Source organism: Pleuronectes platessa, chromosome 11 (assembly GCF_947347685.1).
Source record: "Pleuronectes platessa chromosome 11, fPlePla1.1, whole genome shotgun sequence".
Classification (NCBI taxonomy): domain Eukaryota; kingdom Metazoa; phylum Chordata; class Actinopteri; order Pleuronectiformes; family Pleuronectidae; genus Pleuronectes; species Pleuronectes platessa.
Window position 1 is genome coordinate 24,715,035 of NC_070636.1, and position 23,542 is coordinate 24,738,576.

General features: G+C 38.3%; 1 protein-coding gene across 2 annotated transcripts in view; it reads right to left on the reverse strand.

The window, feature by feature from the left end:
• Positions 1-231: 231 nt before the first annotated feature.
• Positions 232-23,542, reverse strand: part of adck1 (aarF domain containing kinase 1) — an 89,193-nt gene continuing 65,882 nt past the window's right edge. For both annotated transcript variants that reach the window (XM_053434340.1, XM_053434341.1), the window contains 4 exons: positions 18,693-18,842; positions 16,976-17,173; positions 5,581-5,774; positions 232-2,959 (listed from right to left, as the gene is read on the reverse strand). In XM_053434340.1, the coding sequence (XP_053290315.1) occupies positions 2,800-2,959; positions 5,581-5,774; positions 16,976-17,173; positions 18,693-18,842 (702 nt within the window). In that variant the 3' untranslated portion in view covers positions 232-2,799. The remainder of the gene's footprint in view (positions 2,960-5,580; positions 5,775-16,975; positions 17,174-18,692; positions 18,843-23,542) is intronic.

Here is a 23,542-nt window from a genome sequence, read left to right on the forward strand (position 1 = left end):
AAGATTATTTATTTCATCTTGTCTGTGTTTTGTTACTAGAAGAAGACTGGTTTCACGTGCTGCCTCAGCCAATCACTACAAACAGACAAAGTTTGGGAAATGGTGATTGTGGGTTGGTCCTGCATTTGGGTTCAAACTTAAATGGAATTCCAATAAATATGGTCCAGTCACAAACACACACAAACACAATTAAAATTATTGAAAACATTTAAAATTAAACAACTCAAAACATTTGTAACATGTTTTAGACATTTTATTGTGGTGAATTTACATATTATCATTTTTAATAATTAAATAAATAAATCAAACACTGGTTAGAGGTCTTACCCACAAACAAAATCATTTTCAACTCGAAAAAAACAAAACCCATAGTCTGAACTAACATTATCAATGTTCAATAAACTTCACACAAAACAGGACATGACAATAATGATCCCTGTGGTTTATGGAATTAAATGGAAAGGAGACTAAAAAGAAAGTTGAATTAAGAATTTGGACGTTTATTTTTTTCACCAACTTTTCTGTTTTGTTCTCTCCACCTCTCCTCCTCTTCCACAGTTGTCTTTTGCACCTTTCCTTCTAAGTTTTTCAGGCTTGTCTGCTTTTTTGTATTTGGGATTTTTCTCTCCTCTTACATCGTAAAAAGTCTACAATATGTATTTTAGGATTCTGGTGTGTATAATAAACAGGTTGTTCCCTCCTTCATTTGTAGTATAGTTTGCTTTCAGAATTTCAAAACATCATCTGAGCAGCCTCTGACTCTCTGAATATGTCAGCAGATCTTCCAACAAGTGCACTTTCTGTTCTTGGCAGTGACTGTATGTAAAGATGGATGGCACATCTCCACTTCTTAAGTGAATATATCCTGGATGCGGGTCTGCATGGTACATAAATCAATGTGAACTTCCTAAAATGACAGAAACCGTCTCAGGTGGCCGGAGCTGCTCTTCTAGATATTTGGAGAATAGCAGAATATACACTCAAAATTATCTTTTCACTTTCAATGTTTGTTTGTCGAATATGTCTAGCGTTTCTGTTCCTTTGGACCAGGAGGGAGGAGGTGGGAATTTAGACTAAACTGCAGCCATCCACCAGGGGGTGATGGAGAAGGTTTGGCTTCAGTTTAAGAAGCCCTCGTGTTGTTGATCGTTATACACAGTCTATGGTTCTTTGTACACAAATTCAGCTTATGTGGAGAGAAAAATTAATACAGAGAGAAGAAGAAGTTGATTGAAGAGGGGGGGTGTCATTTGTAGCATCCTAGGTGATATGCTAAAACTGACACTGGTCATAAATCTGAAGGGGCTCCCTTCTTGATCCCCTACATAATTATAACCAGTTTATCGCTGTAACTCATATTGCATTATCAGTGACAAGTACAGTTGACTATACAAGCCACAAGTTTTAGTCTGGACAGCCAGAAAGATAAATGTTTGGAATCTATGAAGAAGACACACAAAACCATTTGCTGATCGAGTCCTTTCGGTTGCAACGTAGCAGTGTTGAACGCAACATAGATAATCAATTAAAAAGCGTTGCTGACCCTGTTGTCTTTGTAACAGCTGTACAGTTAAATTCTGTATTTTACAATGATACAACTGCTTACATGTATATGAGATGAGCTACTATTTGAGTAACAATACTGCAACTAACAACCAAATGTTTACTGTGCACATCAACAGGCACGTCCCCAGTGTATGTCATGTGATTTTCATTTTCAGGCGTGTTACAATGGAGGGGGATACAAATTTATAAGGATCCAAAATGCTTGTGTGGACAGAGATTGACAGAGAAAACGCTGTTTTCAAAACAAAACTTAGTCCAATGCATGTAGCCTTAGAATTGTGACAAAGTTAGTGAACTTAGATCCTGCAGCAAATCCTTCTGACATGACTCTGACTTTACAGCACTGTTCCTGAACGAGACAAACGTGATACGACAGGTAGGTCCATAGATCATCTGCAGTTGTGACACACAGTGGCTCATCCACAAAATATGTTTTGGAGGGGAAAAAACAGCTTTGTGTGGAATGAGTGTACAGTATTTAACCAAGAAACATCAGTAACAATGAAACAGTAAACATAACCCGTTATAATATAATGACAGTAACAAGGGTGTTATTACACCTAAAAAAGATGCAACTTGACACAAACTGGATTCTGAGGTATTTAGTTAAGGAGTGTGGATGAATCAGTGGTCCAGCTTCTTCCAGAGGGAACATTCGTATATATATTATATTTTCTAAGAATTAAAGTGAAAACGTGGGGAACTGTTTTTTTTCTGAAACTGAAATGAGATGGATGATAATTTCATGTCAGTGTATGGAGCTGGAGTCAGGAACGAGTCGGTGGCTTCAGTAATGTGCTGGAACTTACTTAACTTAATACTTGACAAACTGCAGTTAATCCACACACACATTATTTCTTCGAGCACCATTTATGGCTTATTTTGAACTCATGCACAATAAATAATGTACATAAGATAAATTTAAGAGAGAAATAATTATCTGACAGTATGTTCTGAACTTAAATAAGAGTAAAACAAATAAAACAAAAATTGACTTATCTTAAATAAAAGAAACATAATTATGATATAATCATGAGAAAAACGACATCAGCCCATGTTGTAAAAGTTGTGATCTTGACAGTCCTGGTGTTAAAAAACCTCAGCGTGTATTGGCCGTGTGTGTGTGTGTATGGGCACAGATTTAAATGGATTTATCAGACAATGTTTTACAAATCAGCCAGTTGTCATCTTTTGCGATGAGTTGCTGATGTTCCAGTCTGAAGTCCATGTGTGTCAGTGCAGAAATGGCAGCAGAGTAGTGAGCCAGTGTACTGACATGAAGCTCTTCACCCACAGAAACAGTTCATAGAGAGTGAGTTTCCCAAGGCTGAGAGATTCAGCCAACTTTATCTGCAAACGCCTCCTGCTGGACTGAGCCTTACTCTTCTTGTGCCTGTCGACAAGATCAGCAGAAGGACCGGGAACAGGTTAGACATAGTTTGAAGAGACTGGGTTTCTTAAAAGATGCTCTTTATTTCAATGAGTGACGTTAAGACAGCTGTGTGCAACATTCGTATATTTTAAATTACTTGCTTTGTACTTTTATCTGAGTTAATTTAGGGTAAGGACGTTTTCTCAATTGAAAGTCCGGACCATGGTCTGAACCCAGGTTCATGTATTTTTTATATTGTACATATCGTACCACTTGATTTGATAAGTTTTGGTTTCACATTGTAATTTAAGGAGCACAAAAAAGGTTTTCGTATTACATACAATCTCCCTTCAATCATCACCTATGAGGGCTGCGTCTACTTGTACTTGATATTAATTGGTTTGTTGACAGACATGCATCTGACATTAACGTGTTGTCAATTCAGTTAAAGTGCATAGAAGAAAATAGGTTTTCCCTTGAATGGAGCAAATGACTGAGCTTGTTCACTTTGTTACTTTTGTCCCTACAATATCATCATGGTATTACTAAGAGAAAAATGAACATCCTCATCGTTTAAAACATTATATTGTCAAAGACTACAGGTGACCCTGCGAGACAATGTTTTTGTTCTTCTATTGTTTAAGGCTTTCTCAACTTCCCCAATTTGATCTGAAAGTCCAAACTATCCCCCCAAAAATTTCAGACTACATATGATCGAAAATCATGGTTTTTATGATACGGACCAAAACTACCTCTTTTGTCCAGCCTAAACTGTGGTCAGTTGGTCCACACTTTGGGTCAAGGCACCTTTCACACCTGTTATTGTGGTTCAAAACTTAAAGATCCAGACCACACAAGGTAGGTGTGTAGCCCCCTAAATTATTTTATTTCTCCTTGATAGAGATTTCTAATAATTAAGTACAAATTTCCAGGACTCTCTCCATCTATTTAGTTGTTATCAAGTATGAAACACGTAGTGTTGACAAGTGATAACCTATTGATACAGTTTTATACTGTACACAGAGCAGATCATCTGATGACGAAAAAAGACACACATACCTCAACCTACAACATATAGGAGGAAATCTGAGCAGGCACTGTAGCCTCTCACCCATTAACAAGAAACAGGCCCCTTTTTTAGTCTTGCCCATGATTCGTTGGTGTTTGGGGCAGTTCAACTAAAAATAAATTGTTATCAGAACCAGAATAGTTGGTTCCAATATACACCAGAAAACATCAGGTTTTCAAGTGGGAACTGTGGCAACAACAGTGGTTCTGTCATATTCTACAGATTTTAAAGAGCTTTATTGTGAATTGCGCAACCGTCTCTGTTGATGACACATCTTTAATTACAGGGGTTCTGCTCAAAAAAGAGCAATGGGGAAAGAGCTATGGGAGACCATGTGAAGTCCACACACAGGCCCCGACTGGCAGGAAGATAAACACATTCATCTACTTAATCTTCCATTTTGAATGGTCATGAACATAGGAAAGTAAAGGTGCGACACACTCCTGAGAGAGGTTAGCACATGAACACATCATTAGTTGTCAAAATGGAAACAGAAAAGCAGATTGTACAGATTGCTAGAGATGAGGTGGCACCACAGTATCCCCTGGTGCCTGTATTACATTACTACCCATGGCACTACAATTGGTTAATATTTTATAAGATGTACTTATTCGAACAAGCTCTACCACTGTCAGCAGAACCGCACCAGGCAAGAGACCGTCTGAGTGTGTGTGTGTGTGGGTGTGCGTGTGTGTGTCCACAGCCCTGTCCCTCAGCCTTCAGCTGTGAGCTGAAGTGACAGTCTACATCCCTCCTCTCCCAGCCTGTAGTGGCAAATTTCAATTTCTCTTCCAAAGCCACTCACTTGTCAGCTTAGTTTGTCTTTAGTTGTGACACATTTCCAATTTCACCATTTCACTATGAACACATGTATAAGTCTCACAAACCGATGAGTCTTGATGTTTCACTACAGCCTTCAGTTTGTGAGCTGGTACATTATGAAATGTCCCTATAACTGTAGAAGAATAATCACCTAAAAATGGTCAAACTACTACTGACTTTATTCCTGTTTGTGAGTGTTCAATTTGATATGAGTATGGTGTAAAAAGTTGGAAAGGTTTCACTTAATCAGAGTGAAGCAGAAAACGTCTTTAACCATTTAACCTAATCCTCAACACCTAGAAGCATCACTTTGCTGTGATTTGGGCTGCAGTAATGGCACCCAGTCGAGCACATACTTCTGTCAAGGCCCAACAGTTCAATTATTAAACCTTATTCAAATTCATTAGATCCAGATTTTAATTTTACTCAGGAAAATCTGTCCCGAACACATTCCTGATTTGTTTTAAATCAAGATCTCTAAATTATTCTAAGGGAAATAAAACAAATGTTGAAAAATCTCAAAATGTTAAACAAAAGTGAAATGATGGTGCCGATCTGCCCCCTGATCCAGATCTAACAGGTTTTTCCCTGACCCATACCAAATCGGTCTCGGTTTCATTGAATCTGTCACATGGTTTTTGTGTACTCTCGTTAACCAATAGACAAAAAAATAAACACAGATGAAAACATAACCACCTTGGTGGAAAATAAAAAGAGGCTGAAAAGGAAAAAAAGCTAAAAACTCCCTGACCTGGCCAAGGCACGTATACAGCAGCGGGACATGTTGATGAAGGATGAGGAGGAGGCTCTGGTCTGTAAGGTGGTCTCAATGCCCCTCAGCAGGTCATTGGTCTTCAGCAGCAACAGCATCTGACGGGGCACTCGATTCAAGAGCTCGCTGATCTGGGGCAGGTACAGAGCTGCGTTGGTCCGAATCTCAACATCCTACCAAAGGAGAGAGACAACGAGCCAAGTTTTTTCTTTACTCGTTACATTATTAATAATCATATAAAGGCCATGCATTTGCACACTCATTGATCTGATGTTTTCTCTGATTATGTCGGACTAGTTGTCTCTGGGTGAATCCACAGGCCCATCTGGCTTGATTACTCTGGGTCCATCAGACCCAGAGGAATCAGCTAGAAAACATGCTGATCACCATTATGTACTAAACCAATGCTTCCTTCGGTATGGCTTGAAAACCCTGATATTTGCTTTGTTTTTTTCCTACTGGGGAAACGGGTGTCAATGAGCACACAACACATCTGAATCATTAAACAGATCAGAATTGTTGGCACCAGACCAAAATGATGCTGAAAAACATGTGCTATGTAACATTTTAAAAACATAACTTGATGCTGCTGCCGTTGTGGGTGGCAGTATTAATATTTAGCATCTACAACAAACACAAAATGACTGGAAAGAAACATTTTATTACGCTTCCAGGTTTCAAGTAGGAATTAGTTGCCTTGTCTATCAATTACAGAATAATTAAACAAAGAGTAATGAGCCATTTTTTAAGTGTTTTTATGATACATAATGTGATGCTATTATTTTGTCATCATTTCTAGTTGGTCAGACTATTACACCCCATATTGACATTATATTTTCTTTTTTTTGTCTGATGGCAAGTTTAGCAAGGACAAAGAGGAGAGTCTGACAAGATGATATCTGCCTCCATGATGGCTATTTTGTTCCTTTTGATTCTGAATATGGCTGCTTAGGTCTCCATGTGAATGTCCCTCTGCCACTCTGTACTCACTTGAAAGTCCTCTATCAACCGGTCTAAATGACAGCATCAGTCATGAAACAAGAAAAAGGTGAAGGCTACAGGAGCAGGAATGAGTGGTGATGTTATGATAAAAGGAAAGAAAATAATTGAATTGTTTACATTACACACTGGGGACTCAGAAGTCCTCATATTGTAATGCCTCTTTAGAATATCTACTTGACTGTGGTCGAGTATGCAATACTAAAGTACAAAATACTGATATTTATATATATATATATATATATAAAAATTACTAAATACTAACATACTGACATTATGAATCAAGTGAGAAGTAGGGTCATTTTCTGACAGACAGAAGAAATAAAGTGTTTCATACCTATCCGACAGTATCTGGTTGTAGCAACTAAAGCTAAAGTATGATCCCATTTAGGCAACTCCAAAAACATCATTGAGATTCAGGAAAGTTGATGGTCTTAAAATATTTAAAGGTCAAAGGTGACTTGAAACATCAGAGGGGGCCAACAAGGTTAGTTAGAGTTGACGGTTCTCGACGTCTCAGTCCGGTTGTTGTCACGCCCTCACTCCCGGAACCCCTCACCCAGACCCGGGTCTGTCCGGGTTCCCCTCCGCCTGGACTGACAGTCCTTGTGCGGACATGAAGCCGAGCGAGCAGTGGAGGGCTTAGCTCCGGGCTGCCTCGTTCAGCTGCTAACAACATCGCTGTGCTGCGTTCAGGGTAACTCGGATATCCCGACCTCATGCCACTTAGCGAACATGCAATAGTTTTCATCGATGAACATACACACAGACACACACACTCAGACAAAGGGATCCTTGGAGGGACTACAGTTTTGGAGGCTAACACTGCTGCAACTTTTGCGGCGAAATGCACTTAAAACCCCGGGTATGAGTCTATTTTAAAGCGAGCGACGGAGGCGGCAACGAGCTGCTGGTGACCGGCACCGGTTCGTGCAGCTCGGGGTGCATGGAGCAAATCTGTACGGGCCACAAAAGTTATAAGGCGCAGTTCTCTCCCCCCCTCCTCCTCCTCCGCTTAGCCGGGGGGGAAGGTCCTGGAACACGTTCCGGTGCTATTTTCTAACAAAGCTGCACAAACAGCTGTTTTAAGTTATACTTGCTGTTTCAACCGGGCGACACACACAGAAGCAACGACTTGGGTTAGCCTCCCGGCCGGGGTTCCACATGCAACTTTAAAGACAAACTAACAGCCAACTAGCGTTAGCCCGCTGCTGCTAACCGTAGCGGGACACACAGGGGACACACAGGCTGGAGATTTGTCACAGATCGATAATGATCAATGATGAAAATGAGACATACCCTGCAGACGTGGGGAACCCTAAGCCGGTGAGACGTGTCCGGCTCTCAGGTGTGTGAAGTCAGCGGGAGCATCGCCAGCCTCGCAGTGAGCCGCCCGGGTACAGCCGGGATCCAACCCGCCACCATGTAGACCGACTGTGACGTCAATTCTGGTCGTGTTCCCATTCGACGCACTCTATCGTATAGTTTCTTACATAGAGGAACCACAACAAATCGCGGGAGTTGTTTTTTTCCAGAGTTTTTGGGACGGAAGACATGCCAGATACCCACATTAACGTGTAGAAGCACTACAATAGTGGATTTTTCCTAATATGTCCCCTTTAAATCACCCACCATATGGAGCTCTGGACATCAACTCCGGTTCCTACTGTCAAAGTGCTGTGACATCCCTAGCATGTGATACACAGGTAGCATCTACAGGTTTGTACAGTGACATGGGATACTACCTGAATAAGAGATCTCAGCAACACAAGAGATCAATTATTTTTTAGGAAAAATAAATAATTTACATAAGACTATACATGTTTTGGACACATTAGCAGAATGCTTACAGCCCACGCCACATAACCACTTCCACTATCATATTGCAGCCTGTTTAGAAAACATTAAGTAAATACAAGGACCATCCAAACTTTTTCATAGGCTTGTTGTATATGTATTTATCCATTGTGTGTGTGTGTGTGCATGTGCGCGTGAGACAAACTGTCGGAGCTGTCATTGCAGATAAACAGAGAGTTGACAGGCACAGAGAAAGACAGACAGCAAGTCAACATCCTGACACAGATAAACTCTGTCTCTGCTCTCTGTCTGTCTGTCTTTGTCTCATGCCCACAGGAAGTGATGTGAATGAACAACACTGACGCAGCAAACAACATCTGATTCAACGGCATTATCCTCTACCTACAGACACAAACACCAGTTCCAAGAGGGCTGCATTGTGATTTGATGTCTGACAGACAAAAAGGAGACACATATATACAGTATTTACTTGTGACAAAATGACTCCATGACTGTACTTTATGATATGATTTCAATATCAAAAGGGTTCAGATGTATTACAAATTATCTGTCTTTGTATCACTGTCCATAACAACTTCACTTATGAACCACACCAACATTAACTATACTTGGCTCTCAATCAATTGTGACTTTATTAATTTGGAGCATTTTAACCTCGGTTCAGTTTCTTTTTACACTCAGACAAAAATCTCAGTGAACCGACAAACTCCAGAGAATTTTGACTGCATGTGTCTGGGTCAGGAGCAGGGGAGCAGAAATCAGGAGGGTGGTGCCTCATTCCTCATTGCTAATCCATGCAATACCATGGTTCATTCTCTTTCTAGCTGCAATTACCTCTACAAAACTGCCACAGTTTATTTATGTCTAATTAAACTGGGATAAAATATCAAAATAAAGAGATCTGTAATCAGATATCATCTTATTAGGAGGACACCTCATTAACCACAGCCTATTAATACCAAAATGGTAAACAAAATTGAGGCGACCACAGGAAAACCTCCTGTATGGAAAACAATCAGTGTTTTATTCTACAAAGCTTGGAGGGTCTGAGTCAGTTTGAATCCTCAAGCTGGAGAAAGCACCAGGTAATCAAACTGTCGATCACAGCTATCAATCAACACCCACATGGCAAACACAGTGACAAAGCAAAGTTTTAGTACGTTCAACTTAATGCAAAGACGCAAATAGCTACAAACTTGCACTGGGAAATGCTTATAGGCAGTTCACCCATCCACGCAAGTTCAAAATATTTAAAAATCTGTATCATGCGCTGCCAAAATTATCAGCATTTACATTTTCTGGACTTCAGCATGAATCAGAATTGAGGTATTGTCACCATCCTATGGAGGACCATACATGACTTAAGTATGAATAAATAAATAAATAAATGTATAAATAAATACAGAAATAAATAGTCTAGTTCATTTTAAGTGTGAACTGGCTGAAAGCTGCAAACAGCTACTGGACACCAGTCAGCATTGAGAGGCAGAAGTAGTAGGGATGGATCATTACACTCCTGTGACCAATCCTGCATGAGACTGCGGTTAGGCCCGCCTTTCTCATTAGCATAAGGACACTGAAATCGAAAAATAAATCAGGGAATAAATAAATAAATGTGCAAATATATTTAAGACATTTATTTATGTCGTTATTAACGTATTTATTTATTTATTTCTGTATTGATTAATTATTTCCTTTTTTATTTATTTATTAATTTATTTATTTATGTATTTATTTATACATTTATTTATTTATTTATACTTAAGTCATGTATGGTCCTCCATACCATCCATTGCCATATGGAATTGTACAATTCTGCTTTTATAGACAACAAAAAAAGAGAAGACTTCAAAGTCAGCAAATAACTAGAACTCCGATGATTCAATCTTTATTAGACAGCTCTAAGTACAGGTATGAATGCATCATAGACATTTTGAGATCTGATCACTCAGACCACATTCAACAGTCACATTCTTTAAGCAGTGTGTGCTAATGTGTTCAAGGCCATTTTGAAGGACCGCCTACTCAACTGACTTTGTCTGCAAAAGAACAGTGATATGTACTCGCTTGCGTCCGCATATAGCTGAACCTGTCTTTGTCCACAACATCTGAAAAAAAAAAAGGACAAGGGCAACGGCCACCTTAGGCAAATCCATTTTCTTGGAACGTGCCATGGAATAGATCTAGTCTATATTGATTTGATGTATGATTATTTATTGGGCCCAAGTTTTTTATTAACCATAACTGACAAAACCAAAATAAAAAACCGAGCTACCAGGCTTAAGACATACAAATACAACATAATACCCCATCACAAACATCCAGCCCCCACCCCATCCAAGTCCAAATAACAGGGGGCTGGGTGTTCTGAAGAGCTCTGCTGAGTCCTGCTTGGGGAATAACAATTACTAGCAATTATAGGAGGTTGGTTAGCAGCCCTCACAGCTGTCAGCAGGACAGAGAGAAGGCGACAGTGCTCTCATTTGCATCTGAAAGCTTCAATAAGGACATATTGTATTGCGAGTGATGCGATAATAGGCTGCGCAAAAGGCAACGCAAATGCAGTTGGGGGGAGGAGGAATCTGTGCCGGTGATTTTTCTTTTCTCCCCAGTGTAGCAGAGAGTTGGCAGAATGATTTAATTCAGCCGCCAGCAGATATTAGAAAACTGTGGGCAGAGACAGGGGAAGAATAACAGAATCTACAGTATGATCAGCTGTTACCAATGGCATTCTGAGTGGGAAAATGCAACCGTGCACAGGGCAGTAAATTAATTGCACTAAAGAGATGCAAATCTTCACTTGCACTTGGTAAATTTTTCTCTTTTCTTCAAAATTTCAATGGTGTAATTACTAAAAAATTCTTGATGACTTGAATAGTAATGTTTCATGAGTTGAGGATGTTTGGCCCAATTAATGGTGAGGCAACTGAGAAACAAACTTTGCCTCTACCCAGACTTTTCCAACGTTGGTGTTGGGTCTGAAGCTGAAATCTATCACGTCTTTTGGACGTGTCAAGGCTGAGGGTGATGTAAGGCTAACAATATTTTGTGCATGATATATGCAGCATTCTTTTTTTTTAATTACCTTGCATAGCACATTATTAGTGACATGAAACACCCCTTGTTTGTTTACTTTTGTTCTCTTTTGTTGAACTATAGGAATTAGTCTTTAGGAATATGGAAAAAATGCTGAGTTTAGAATCAAAATTGGAGAGCTGCTTTCAGACATGCACTGAACTCCAAATAATGTCCTGAAATGATCTGGAGCTGTATGTGAGAACACAAATGTCTGAGTCAGTTGCTGTGGATATTCCTTGAGTTCCTCCTGCCAGACCCAGAGTAAAAACACAGCGAAAAACAATGTCCAAAAGCCCATGTACGAATAGTAGATTATATATAGATTATCCAGTGGAAGCAGCGCAATGAAGTGGCAAAACACATAGAAAACCCCCAAAAAAGTGTCAACTTCGAAAGATGCTTTCAGTGATAAGAGCCAATGCCATTGTGACAGTGTGAGCCAATGCCAAAGGCTATGTATAATTTTAGTTACGTATTTGATCATTTATTTTGCATGATGGCAGTTTTTGCAAGAGGTACCTGTCTGTTCTTTTTCACTTGTAATGCACATTGAGTTCTAAAAGGATGTTTCACACAAGATGAAGTCTTGTAGATGAAAATCAATTAAAATCATGAATTTTCTCGAATTTTCTCGAATCTACTATTCGAGAAAAATCACCTGGTTCTATTTTGGAAAAAAAAATCTGTTTTCAGTGACTGGAAGAGAAACATTCATTAAAATAATAAATGTTCCTGCATATGAAAGAAAGGCAGGAAAAAGCCAGAGCTCTAAAAGCACTCAACATTTTCTGCATGTGACTGCATTAACACTAATGGAATTCATCCCTCACTTGATGAAGCAGGAGTTAAAAATGATCCATGCATTAAGTGGATAGAGAGGACACAATGAAAAGAGGCAACATAAAGATGAAAGGAAACAGCACATTGAAAAAGAGGAAAGGTCAGAAGAGATGAAAAAGACAAAGCAAAGAAGATGAGTGGTTGGAGCAACAGAAATGTCTTAAAATGTCTTTTTTTTGCTCTAGAGTGCTGGACAATCAACAAGTGTGTGCAAGAAGAAGGCCCTTGAGTGGATTCTGCCTAATGGTGTGTGTGCGTGTGTGTGCGTATAAAAACCGGGGACATAAATGACAAAGATGGCCTACATTGAAGTGCTTTCATGTCAGCTAAAGAGGAAGACAGAGGGAGGGAGGAAAATACAACTTACACACATTCTCACACTGGAATACTATTATTCTGAAGAGTGCATAAAATTCCTTAAATAACGTGAAACGATCCAGCTTCTTTGAAAGAACATGATGGATATTTCCCCCCCTAAAGCAACCTTCTAAAGCTGTTTGTCCTCTTATAGCCTCTATTGTGTTGTGCTGCATAAATTCATGAATCATCAAGATAATCAACTCATTTTACCTTGCTATTTCGTCCATACCATGATTTGCATTAAATAGCATTTTGGTGTGTCAATCCGCTTCTCCACATTTCACTATGACAATCTGGTCAAATGCCTGAATCTGAATAGCAAAAATTCTGTCAAAAAATCTGCGCAATTCTGCCAAGCTACTGCATGCAGTGACTAACAGCTAACATACTGGTACAGATTAACTCACAAGTTACACATATTTACTAACTAATATTTAGACCAAACAACACAAAACAACTGTTTGTCAACATTATCCAGTGCGATATATATAATGCCACTGTTATGTTGCACAACTGAAACTGACATCTCTACTCTTAAATTAGGGTTGGACCTTGATTGTCATGATTAAAAATAATAACCATTTGTCTCAAGTTGGGAATGGCTACAATCACAAATAAAAGAGAATAACTTTCTGCAAATTTTCAAGCTCTAAAACTTCATATGTTATACTGATCATGAGTTTATCTCTCAACAGCTGCAGAAATAGGTTTGAAGTCTGTAATTAAAATGATGCCAGAACAAATAATGTAAAGGAAAGACAATTGCATAGTGTAGCACACTAACTTGAAGTAAGTCAAAGCTGAGCAGATTACATGAAAAGAACATTCAGTGTTGTGGTCCAGTAAGTCAACTCTCTCTTTTTGTAAGTGAACTGATCATCTCCCTTTTCTTTCTTTTTGATCGATTTTTGGACTTAAAGACAAATGCACTCATTTGTGGGCATTTGCGGAAACGCCTGTAATCCATCCCAAGATTTCCATCTCTTCTGAGACAAGTCAGGCCAATCACAACCATTTATCTAAAATGGGGCAGGTTAGATTTTATGACTGACAGGGGAGCCTCGCTGAGGCATTCTATTGAACAACAGAGATGGTTGATGCGGACAGGTCTGAAGGAGAAAACTCAAATTGTTTGTTGATACACTACATCAGATGTTTCATTGCTGTAATTAGTTATAGGTCTGTCCAATTGCATCCAGAAGCATCTTGGTCTGCGACTGTTGATAACACCCCCCTGAAAATTAATTGAAAGGATCCATTTGTAAATATATACGGATGTAATGATGCCAGGTCAGAACTGACCGATCTGTTGAATTTCTTGAGAGAACAACCAATGACATGAACATATTTTGCCTCAAAGTATCACAGATATTACAAATGCTAATAACATGCAACAAGTCACATATTATGAATAACCATAACAAAATTGCGTTTTGGTCAACATCGAAAGACAATAAACTGTAATTTGAAAGAAAAACGGTTTCATTTTTTTTTGTTCTGCCAATTTCATAAAACATCACCGTTTGATGTGCCCTACATCAATGTTTCAAACATTTAATTTATGACAGAAGTTTTCCTCAATGTAAATACGGGCTGAGATGATGAATAGAGAGTGAATGGAGAAAATCAGGATGACCAAGGGAGAAATTAAAGAGCAGTAAGAAGTGGAGACAAAGCAGACAGGAAATTAAGAAGGAAAGTCAAATCACTGAGCTGTGAGAGCTATGAAAATGAAGGAACTACACATGAAATCACAATTCCCCCCCCCCCACACACACACACACAATTCAGCACACAATGGTTATTTTACTGTGTGGGCTAGTAAAATATCAAAGTGGGGGCAAAATGTCGACTCTGAATTATGTCATAGGAGGATGGACATGAAATGTGCTGATCATTTTTCTGCTCCTCAGAAGATGGATATGATTTTGATGTGAGAAATTTATATTTTAATCATAGAATGAACCAAAGTAGAAACTACACTTTTGGCCCCAAAGCTTTAATTCAATATGAATCATTCGGGGATTGTCCCAGTTTACCACTTAGTCCTACCACTTGGCCCTACCCCTTCGTTTTGATCGTGGCTGTGGAGTATTGTTGTCCCATTTCTCTATGTAATCTAGGGGTGGTGGAAATTCTCGAACGCGTTACGAACGTAGGAAGTAAATCAACGTGGCAACCGCTGTAGGTAAAATGCTCATATCTTAGTTTAATCCAGTAGCAAATGAAAATGTAATTGAATTGCTGTGAGAAGCATTTCAGGAAAATCGCTATTCATAACGTCAAAACAAGCATGCAAACAGTCTGAGTGAGACAAAACATGTCCAGCAGTTGAAACTGCTATTAGTTTAAAAAATTCAATATTTTGATATTAGTAGATGTAATGAGGGATATTAATATAATGTATTCAACACAATTATCTCCTTCAACTTATCTATGACTCTTACTGTCTTCCCACTAAATCTAAAGCATCATGTCCACCGAGAAGGGTTTAATAATTTATGTGCAATAATATAGATAAAACATTTTAAAAGAGCTTGTTTCATCAAAAGAAAAACTTGATAATACATCATATCAGAGCAACGTTGATTTTCAACACTATCAGGGTTTAGTTGAGGGAAGATAGGGCTTAGACACTCATAATGGTGAAGGTACATAGACACACTTTATAGGTCTATAGCATAATGTGAATGAAAATGTATTTGTGTTTTTGGTGTCTGATGGTGTTGACACAAAATAAGTGATGGCAAAGCAAAAAGCACATTTTGTTAAAAAAGAGAAATGTTGGGAGTTTGTATCAAAGCATACCTCAGTAGCGTAGTAGACGGTAGATGAATACATGTAGCTTTCAATATTGGATCCTGTTTTGTCCCACTTCTCAAGACTCAGTGATGTACATGTTTGTATGATACTGATATTGTATTTGTGGTTTACTTGGGTATGTTTTACATTTCTGAATAGTTCAACATGACAGTATTATGAATATCCTTTTACTGGCATGTCAAATTTTCCAAACATATCAATTTCCTTTTCAGAAATACTGAAGAAGACATGAGGCGTTATTCATGCACTGGCCACTGCCCAGTTCTTCCTTGCCCTGCCCATCATGTGAGGTGCTTTTGTCAGCTTCAAATGTTGCATAAGAGAGGTATAAATATACTCGCTCTTGAGAACAGATGGCATTATGGAACCCCTGTGGGCAAAGGGATACTGAGGCACACAAACAAGTTTTTTTTGCTGGTGGATTCTAAAAAAAACGTAGGAACTCCAATCCTAGTCATAAACACTTATGTTGTATCATTTTTGGGTCGATGTCTGCTCCACTTTGTGCTGGAAATATTTGCACAACATGGACATTGACAGGCTGCTGTAACATCCTCTACTCATCAGATGCTGAACTTGCTCCAAGGATTTACTCCCATTCATTAATGTGGTCCACACTGATGGCTGATAAGGTCTGGCCCCCAATTGGCTTTCCAGTTAATCCAATGTGTGTGAAGCAGCTGTGGATGTCAATCAAGACAAGGCTCCTTTTTCCACTGATTGTTTTATGGATGCTTTATGGGTCAATGTTCATCACAAAGAAGAACAGTTGAAATGGTGAAGTAGGTGTGGGGCCACTATGCCACTTTACATCACAGCTCAGCTCTGCTGTTGATGGTTTGGTCCTTAACCATCAACAACACTCTTAAACTCAAAGGACACTAAAGGATTGGGATAGAAATGTGTTTGTAGCTGAGGTTTATGTTAAAAACTCCAAACCTTGCCACAAATTATTTACTTGCTCATGTAATTGAGGAATTCATCCAAGTCATTGCATGTATCTTACAACTGATGGAGCCTGGTGCAGCTAGTTTCTTTGATACCTTAAATGAACTTGTCGATACATTCATGCATTTATTTACACCCACAATTGACGTAAAATGTAATTATTAATAGTACTATGTTTGTTATTAATGATGTTTAATAGTACAAACAGAAGAAAACAATTTAAAGTTTGTTTCTTAATATTTCCCTAAAGTCTGTGAAGCTGGATAATAGTTTTAATCATTTTCAATGGCATTGTTTTTCAAATTTGGCAAGAATACCTCCATCATATGATTTCAACCTAAGACGTACTCTTGTCCAATTTTATATTATTATTGCTGCTTTTTTGTTAGATTATTTTGTAGAGTCTGATTTTCTTTATGAATCACTGTAAAATACTGTCTAATATATGTGAACATAATCTTTTAAATAAACACTGCATTCACGTTCATGTTAGTGTGTTAGATCATACCTCAGAGTTTGTGACAGGCACAGAGCTGATGCCAGCATTGACTGCGGTCCAAGAGCGAGCAGTAAGGACGCAGGCAAAAAGCGGATACAGATCTCCGGCTCCCAGTCTGCGGCTGTAACGCTCCACCTTGGACATGTCGCTGTTAATCAGAGCCTGCCACAGCCGACAGTAGTCCAACCTGAAGTCTGGTTTCAGGATCTGGAAAGAGGGGAGAAGGTTGATTTGCTGCTTTTTCTAATTAGAATTGTATCTACTTTACTAATAATAATCATTGGTACTTTGAGCTGTAAACAACAAAGTATTTAGAGTGTTTCTATCTGTTTATGATTGCATTATCTTTTTTGCAGTATTTTCCATTCAAGTTTCTAAGCAGCTGAGCTAACACGTATACTTGTGGCTATGAGAAGGAACACAACTGGTGATGTTTGCTGATGGCAAACCTGCAGTGTTTTTCTTCTTGTCTGTGCACTAGTCACTCTTGTTGGTTGGTCATAGCTCCTGCACAGTGGCAGTTGGTAGGATTTTTCTTAAAGTCACACCCTCCTGATCAGTGGCTAATATGTCTTTTGCTGCCTTTATTGCAATGCTCCCATTGGCAATTCAACCAGGATATAAACCACAACATTAGCAGGACCCATCCATAAAAGCATTGCCCTATGGCCCCTCCTGTGGTCAGATAGTAACTTGAAGTCTTTGTTGCTTCAAGTATTTCCATTTTAACTATGTTGGGACTTTACATTTTATTTGTCATAAATTATACATCTTAGGTTATGTTTTAGGGTACGTTTCTGCTTTCAATATGTTGACAACAAAGAACATTAACAAGCATTATGATAAAAACATTTTGAATAAAGTATAACTATATATATATTGATAAGCATTCATTTCTTCATTATGCATGTGTCAATATGAACATTTGCATTATATTCAAATGTGCTGCTTTGCTGCTTTGCTTTTACACACAACCCATCTACCAGCTCAGAATCCTGTGCCACTCCCAACACTTACACAATGTGTAGTTCCCATCCTGGTAATATTACAGGAAATGTATGTGTGTATGTGTGTAAGTGTGTGTGTGTGGGTGTGTGTGTGTGTGTGTGTGTGTGTGTGTGTGTGCATGTGTGTGTTTCTATTTGAAGAGTGGATTAAAATTCTACTCCAAAATGACAGCTGAAATTTGAAGTCATTAGGGAATAAATTGGTGCCATTATGGTCGAAGGGAGATCGTTGTGTGTCTGTGTATTGTGTCTGTATTGTGTGTCTCAAAGATTATTTATCACTACATTCTCTTCATTAATACAGGAACAAGCAATAAACAAACTCATTTCAGACCTGTGGGTGTTTGTAAAAGCAAGTGTGTTAACAATCAAAAAGCATGTGTGTGTAGGTGAGTGTGTGTGTGTACACAACATGAGAGCACACATACAGTATGTGCCATTATAATTAAGGCTGTGGTGAACCAATCCAAACACAGCACACTGCACTCTGCTAAGAACAACATCAAATGGGCTGTTTATCAAAAAGCTTTTATTCTGCTGCAGCGCTAATAAAAGTGTGTGTCTGCCTGTGAGCGTGTGTGCTTTTCATGTGCATCTCCACTGTTTGTTTGCAGCTCAACCTATACACTCAAGGCCTCAGGCAGCAGCATGAAAAATGGATTGCAATATTCGAACAAATTGTATTTTCTTTATGTCTGGGCAGCCTGGAGATCTCCCACCTGATAAAGGCCGTGATCAAGCAGGACAATCTCTGTCTTCTTGTTCTGGGGACACCTTCGGACCAACACGTTGCCTGGATGCGGGTCACAGTGAACAAAGCCGTGGACGAAGATCATCTCACTGTACATCTTACCCAGGCTCTCTGAGATCTGTAGGTCATAAAGTGAAAAAGTGGAACATTAAGTCCAAAGAGACATATTTTGCACAGAGGCTGTACGCCTTCACTAGCCAATCAAGTTGCAGTTTACATATCTGTCCCAACTCATGTCATTATTAAATAAAAGGTTTAAAAATTTTTTGGAGTTATGGTCAACATTGTGTGTTCTGAAGAGACAGTGACCTTTGACCCTCAAAATGTAGTCACACACGTCAACGTTTCATCCAAATTTAAAGAAAGTTACTGGAGGCGTTTAGGGGAAACTGTGCTCATGAGGGGTCACAGTGACCATGGCCTTTGACCAAATTCTAATCAGTTCATCCTTGAGTCTAAGTGAATATCTGTAACAGAGGCAATGAAATTTCCTCCGGACATGTTGGTAAATAATTTTCACAAAACATGAGGTCATAGTAACCTTGCCCTGTGACCTTGGACCATCAAAATCTATTAAATTTAATCTCATCAGTTCAATGAATGTTTTGTCTAAATAACAAGAAATTCCTTCACAGCATGTAACAGACATGAAGTTCATAAGGCCGGTTTGGATGCGCAACCAAAAATATATGTGTCTATCTAAAGCTTTGGTGGATGCGGAGACATAAAAGATTGATCAATCAGAAAAATTACATGAAATAAATGAACAGCTGGTTATGTAAGGGTAAACAGATTGGATTAACTTCATTATTGTTATAATAATTTATGAAAAGGGGGAAAAGTATGTTTTTAAGCGTGTTATTCAGCTCCCATCGATTCCAACAAACAGGCTTGATATTTTAAATAAATGTCAATACAGATTGACCTTTATTTTATTGTGTTTGAATAGACAGTGGTTCAAAATATTTCAAAACATCTGATGTCAAGGTTAAGCACATATTGACAATAAAGGCTGTCACCATTTATTCAATATCACAAATGTTTGATCATGAGAAAACTAGAAACAAATACATTACAATTCAACGTAACAGTTTAGTGTACGAGTAAAGTACTTTTATTGCTTTTACATTGACCTATTGTAAACCATATTATCCTATCAGTAATACTAGGCAGTATTTTTTGTTGTTAAGTGGTGGAAACTTGTGAGCTATGCAGAACGGAAAGTCACATTAAAACATCTAAGAAGAAATATGGGGAAATTAAGTACTTTAAATTGAGCGTCATAAATGGAAATATCAAAATTCCCCCCTTAACACAACTCTTATTATGAAAACAAATCAGACTCAGCTGTTGTCAGTCAGTGAGGCAGCAGAGGCATCAAACTGCAATTCACAGATCAAGGATTCATATATGTGGTTGGTGCTGAGGGCAGAAGTTCCAACGAGAGTTTAACTGTTTCTCTGTCTTTTTTCTTATTTACATTCCAAGAAGTCTACTGACAATTATTCTGTCCACTGAACATGTCAGTACCATTGACAGTATTTCTGAAAGTGGAAGCTCTGGTGAGGATTCAGTTGCTGGCACCCGCTGCTGTCTTTTCACAAACTTGGCTGTTTCCTCAATGATCTTTCATTAAAAAGAATCTACGTGTTTATGCCTGTCCTCCACCAAACCTTACTATGGTACAACTACAGGAGGGGGGTGGCATGAGACACACTATGCAAAGTGTAACAAAAAAACACAACTGGTGGATGGAGGTTGGAGTCCGTTTGGATTGAGTCTGGTAAAATAGAGACAGAAGGGAAACTAAGGGACATTACAATACTATACTGGGGATGCCATGGTTGAACTGGTTGAGAAACCGTTTTGATGTAAATGTCGGTTCGGTAAACATATACATCTTCCTCTTTCTCCCATGACTCAAATGTCAAAATGATGGTTTTATAATTTTCCAGCTATAGACTTAGTCAGAAGACTAAGAGTGCCTGTCCCTTCCTCCTCCAACACGATCGTTGAAAACGAGGTCAAACAAAGTATTTTCTCCTGTCAAAATGAAATTAATCTGTATCTGTAACCAGACATATTAAACAATGTTAAATTTATTAAATTTAGGTGTCAAGATTTCTTCATCGTGTTAAGAAATCAATGCAAGCGTAATCTGTATCAGCTTCTTTCTTCTCTAGTAATAATGGCTATGATTCTGTGACTCCTTCATGATCTTTTTATTAGAAAGCCACAAAACAGTGGTCAAGAGAGCTCAAAGACGCAAGCAAATTAAGAAAATATCCCTGCAAATCCTCACAACAACTGAATATAAAATCTAGAATTAATGGTTTAATTGCTTGGTTATATTATCAAGTGTCACATTACAGTTAAACACAGAATATTTATCTTTGATAACTACCACAAATTTTTACTAAATGATAGATAGGAAAAATATGTAGTCACACAGGTATAAAGTCTGGTTACAAAATGAGTCATTACAGCAAGTTTGCTATTTCCTTTTTGTTAATTTTAGCATAGCTGAACACTGGAAATAGACTATGTATGTATACAGTCCATCTCTCTCTCACGCGCACACACACGTTTAGCAAGAAAGCTGACAAATTATCTCAGAGGAATGGGTAGACACTAATGACCATTAATTAGTGCTCAACAGATTGTCACTTGAGAGAAAGCGATGCACACACACACACACACACACACACACACACACACACACACACACACACACACACACACACACACACACACACACACACACACACACACACACACACACACACACACACACACACACACACACACACACACACACACGATGATCATGATTTAACTGCTGGATTGCAAACACAGGGATGACTGAGATGCACTGCTTCCAACTTTACCATTTGGCCTGCAATATCCTGATTTGTCCCCCTCACAAATGTCTGAGGCTGTCTCATCTTCAGTTATACAAGCTGTTTCTCATCTGGGTCTGGAAACTTTGTTTTAGCACAAACTTATTTTGTCCAAAGCGATGTGACGCAGCATTTGGCAATATTTAAGGTCAGGCACACATCATTTCGTTTAAATGAAATACTGAGCACAAAAATGAACAAATTATATTTTATACTTGTATTTTTGTGAAATTGTTTATGAAAACATGTGAAATGTTTTTAGATCTGCAACAGATCTATTCCAAGGGACAGAAACACTTGATCCTGAACACTGCAGTCCTACTCTCAATATCTTACATGCGGGCTCCCTAAACTTTTAACTCAAACACACGCATATTGGCCAACTTACAAAAATCGATGGAAATATCAGTGTTCAGCACTCTTCCTTAACTGTGTGAAGAAATTGATGCTACAAAATCATTACAGGCCATAACTCCAATGTACTTACTGTAATTTACAGTTAGAGCCAAAGGTTTGAGTTCTCAAAAAAAAAAAAAAAATTATGCTTCTTTTTGCTTTAGAGTTGAGAAATTAAGTATTCAGGGAAAATCTGTTTAATTTCTGAAAACCCCAGGTTGCAGGAGGTTGTTACAAACAATGCTCAGGTTTTAAAATACTTTTTAGAGGAAAACTTCTTAATGGAATAATAAAAAACAGCTGTACAACTATTCAGAAATTCACTATACATAACACTGTAAATGTTTTTATGAAGATTTGTTTAATCCTCACGTGTGAGATATGAAATGCAAAATTGATCATTGAAAATATATAACAAAAATCTGTGCCATTGTCATGTATCTCTTATCTACACTATTATTCTATCCATCCTGTCACAGTGTGTTTCATCATATCTCCCCTGCTGATTTTGAATGATTATTGTAACTGCTCGGATTATTAAATGGAAATAAATAATAATTTGTTTGTGGTGAGAGTTTTGTTGTTTTTTTGGTTTCAATCTTTGAGTCCAAGGGAAATCTGATTAGAAGTTGAAAAAATTCCCTCAAGCAGTGTTGAGATTTCACATGCAAGAGGCCAAAAACAAGTATTTTGAGGCCACAGTGACATTGACCTTTGAGCACCAAAATTCACTCAGTCAAGTCCAAGCTAATTGTACCAGATGTAATGAAATTCCGTATGGACAGTCCTATCACATTCCAAGGTCGTGAGGTAAACAAAAACATAAACATAGTTCATGAGGCCTTGTGTTCATGACCTTTGACATTTGTCTTCCAAAATCAAGGGAATTAATCCTTGAGTCCAAGTGAATGTTTGCGGATGTCTTGAGATCGTAAAGAGATATCACGTTCACAAGATAAAACATTTGCTTTGTGAGGGCACCGTGACCTTACCTATGAACTATTCCTTTAACCACTACCAAAATCTAGTCAGTTCATCCTTGAGTCCAAGTGAATATTTGTACTAAACCTTAAGAAATTCCCTCAAGGCCTTCTTGAGATATCCTGTTCACAAGAATGGGACAAACGGACGAACAGACAGGCAACCGGAAACATAATGCCGGCAGCCACTGGCTGTGAGCATTGCAAAGGTATGAAGACGAAGTTTTACAAAAATGTTTTTTTGTTTGCTAGATTAGGAACAGTTGGTGTAGCAATCAAAGGTGTAGTGCAATTTAGCGAATAGATTATGACAAACAGAAACCATATGACTTCAAATGTAGTTCTGCACAAGGTGAGATGAAAAATGGCTGCAGATTAGTGTGTAAAGCTATGAGATTAAATTTTCCTTGAATTAACACAAGAAACAAACACGGAGTATTCACTGTTAGCAAGCTGTCCATCATGTTAATACATTCATGATTATTCATTTGATTCCATTAAACTTTGATTGTTGCTCTTTTGATATAATTTAATTGGCATCT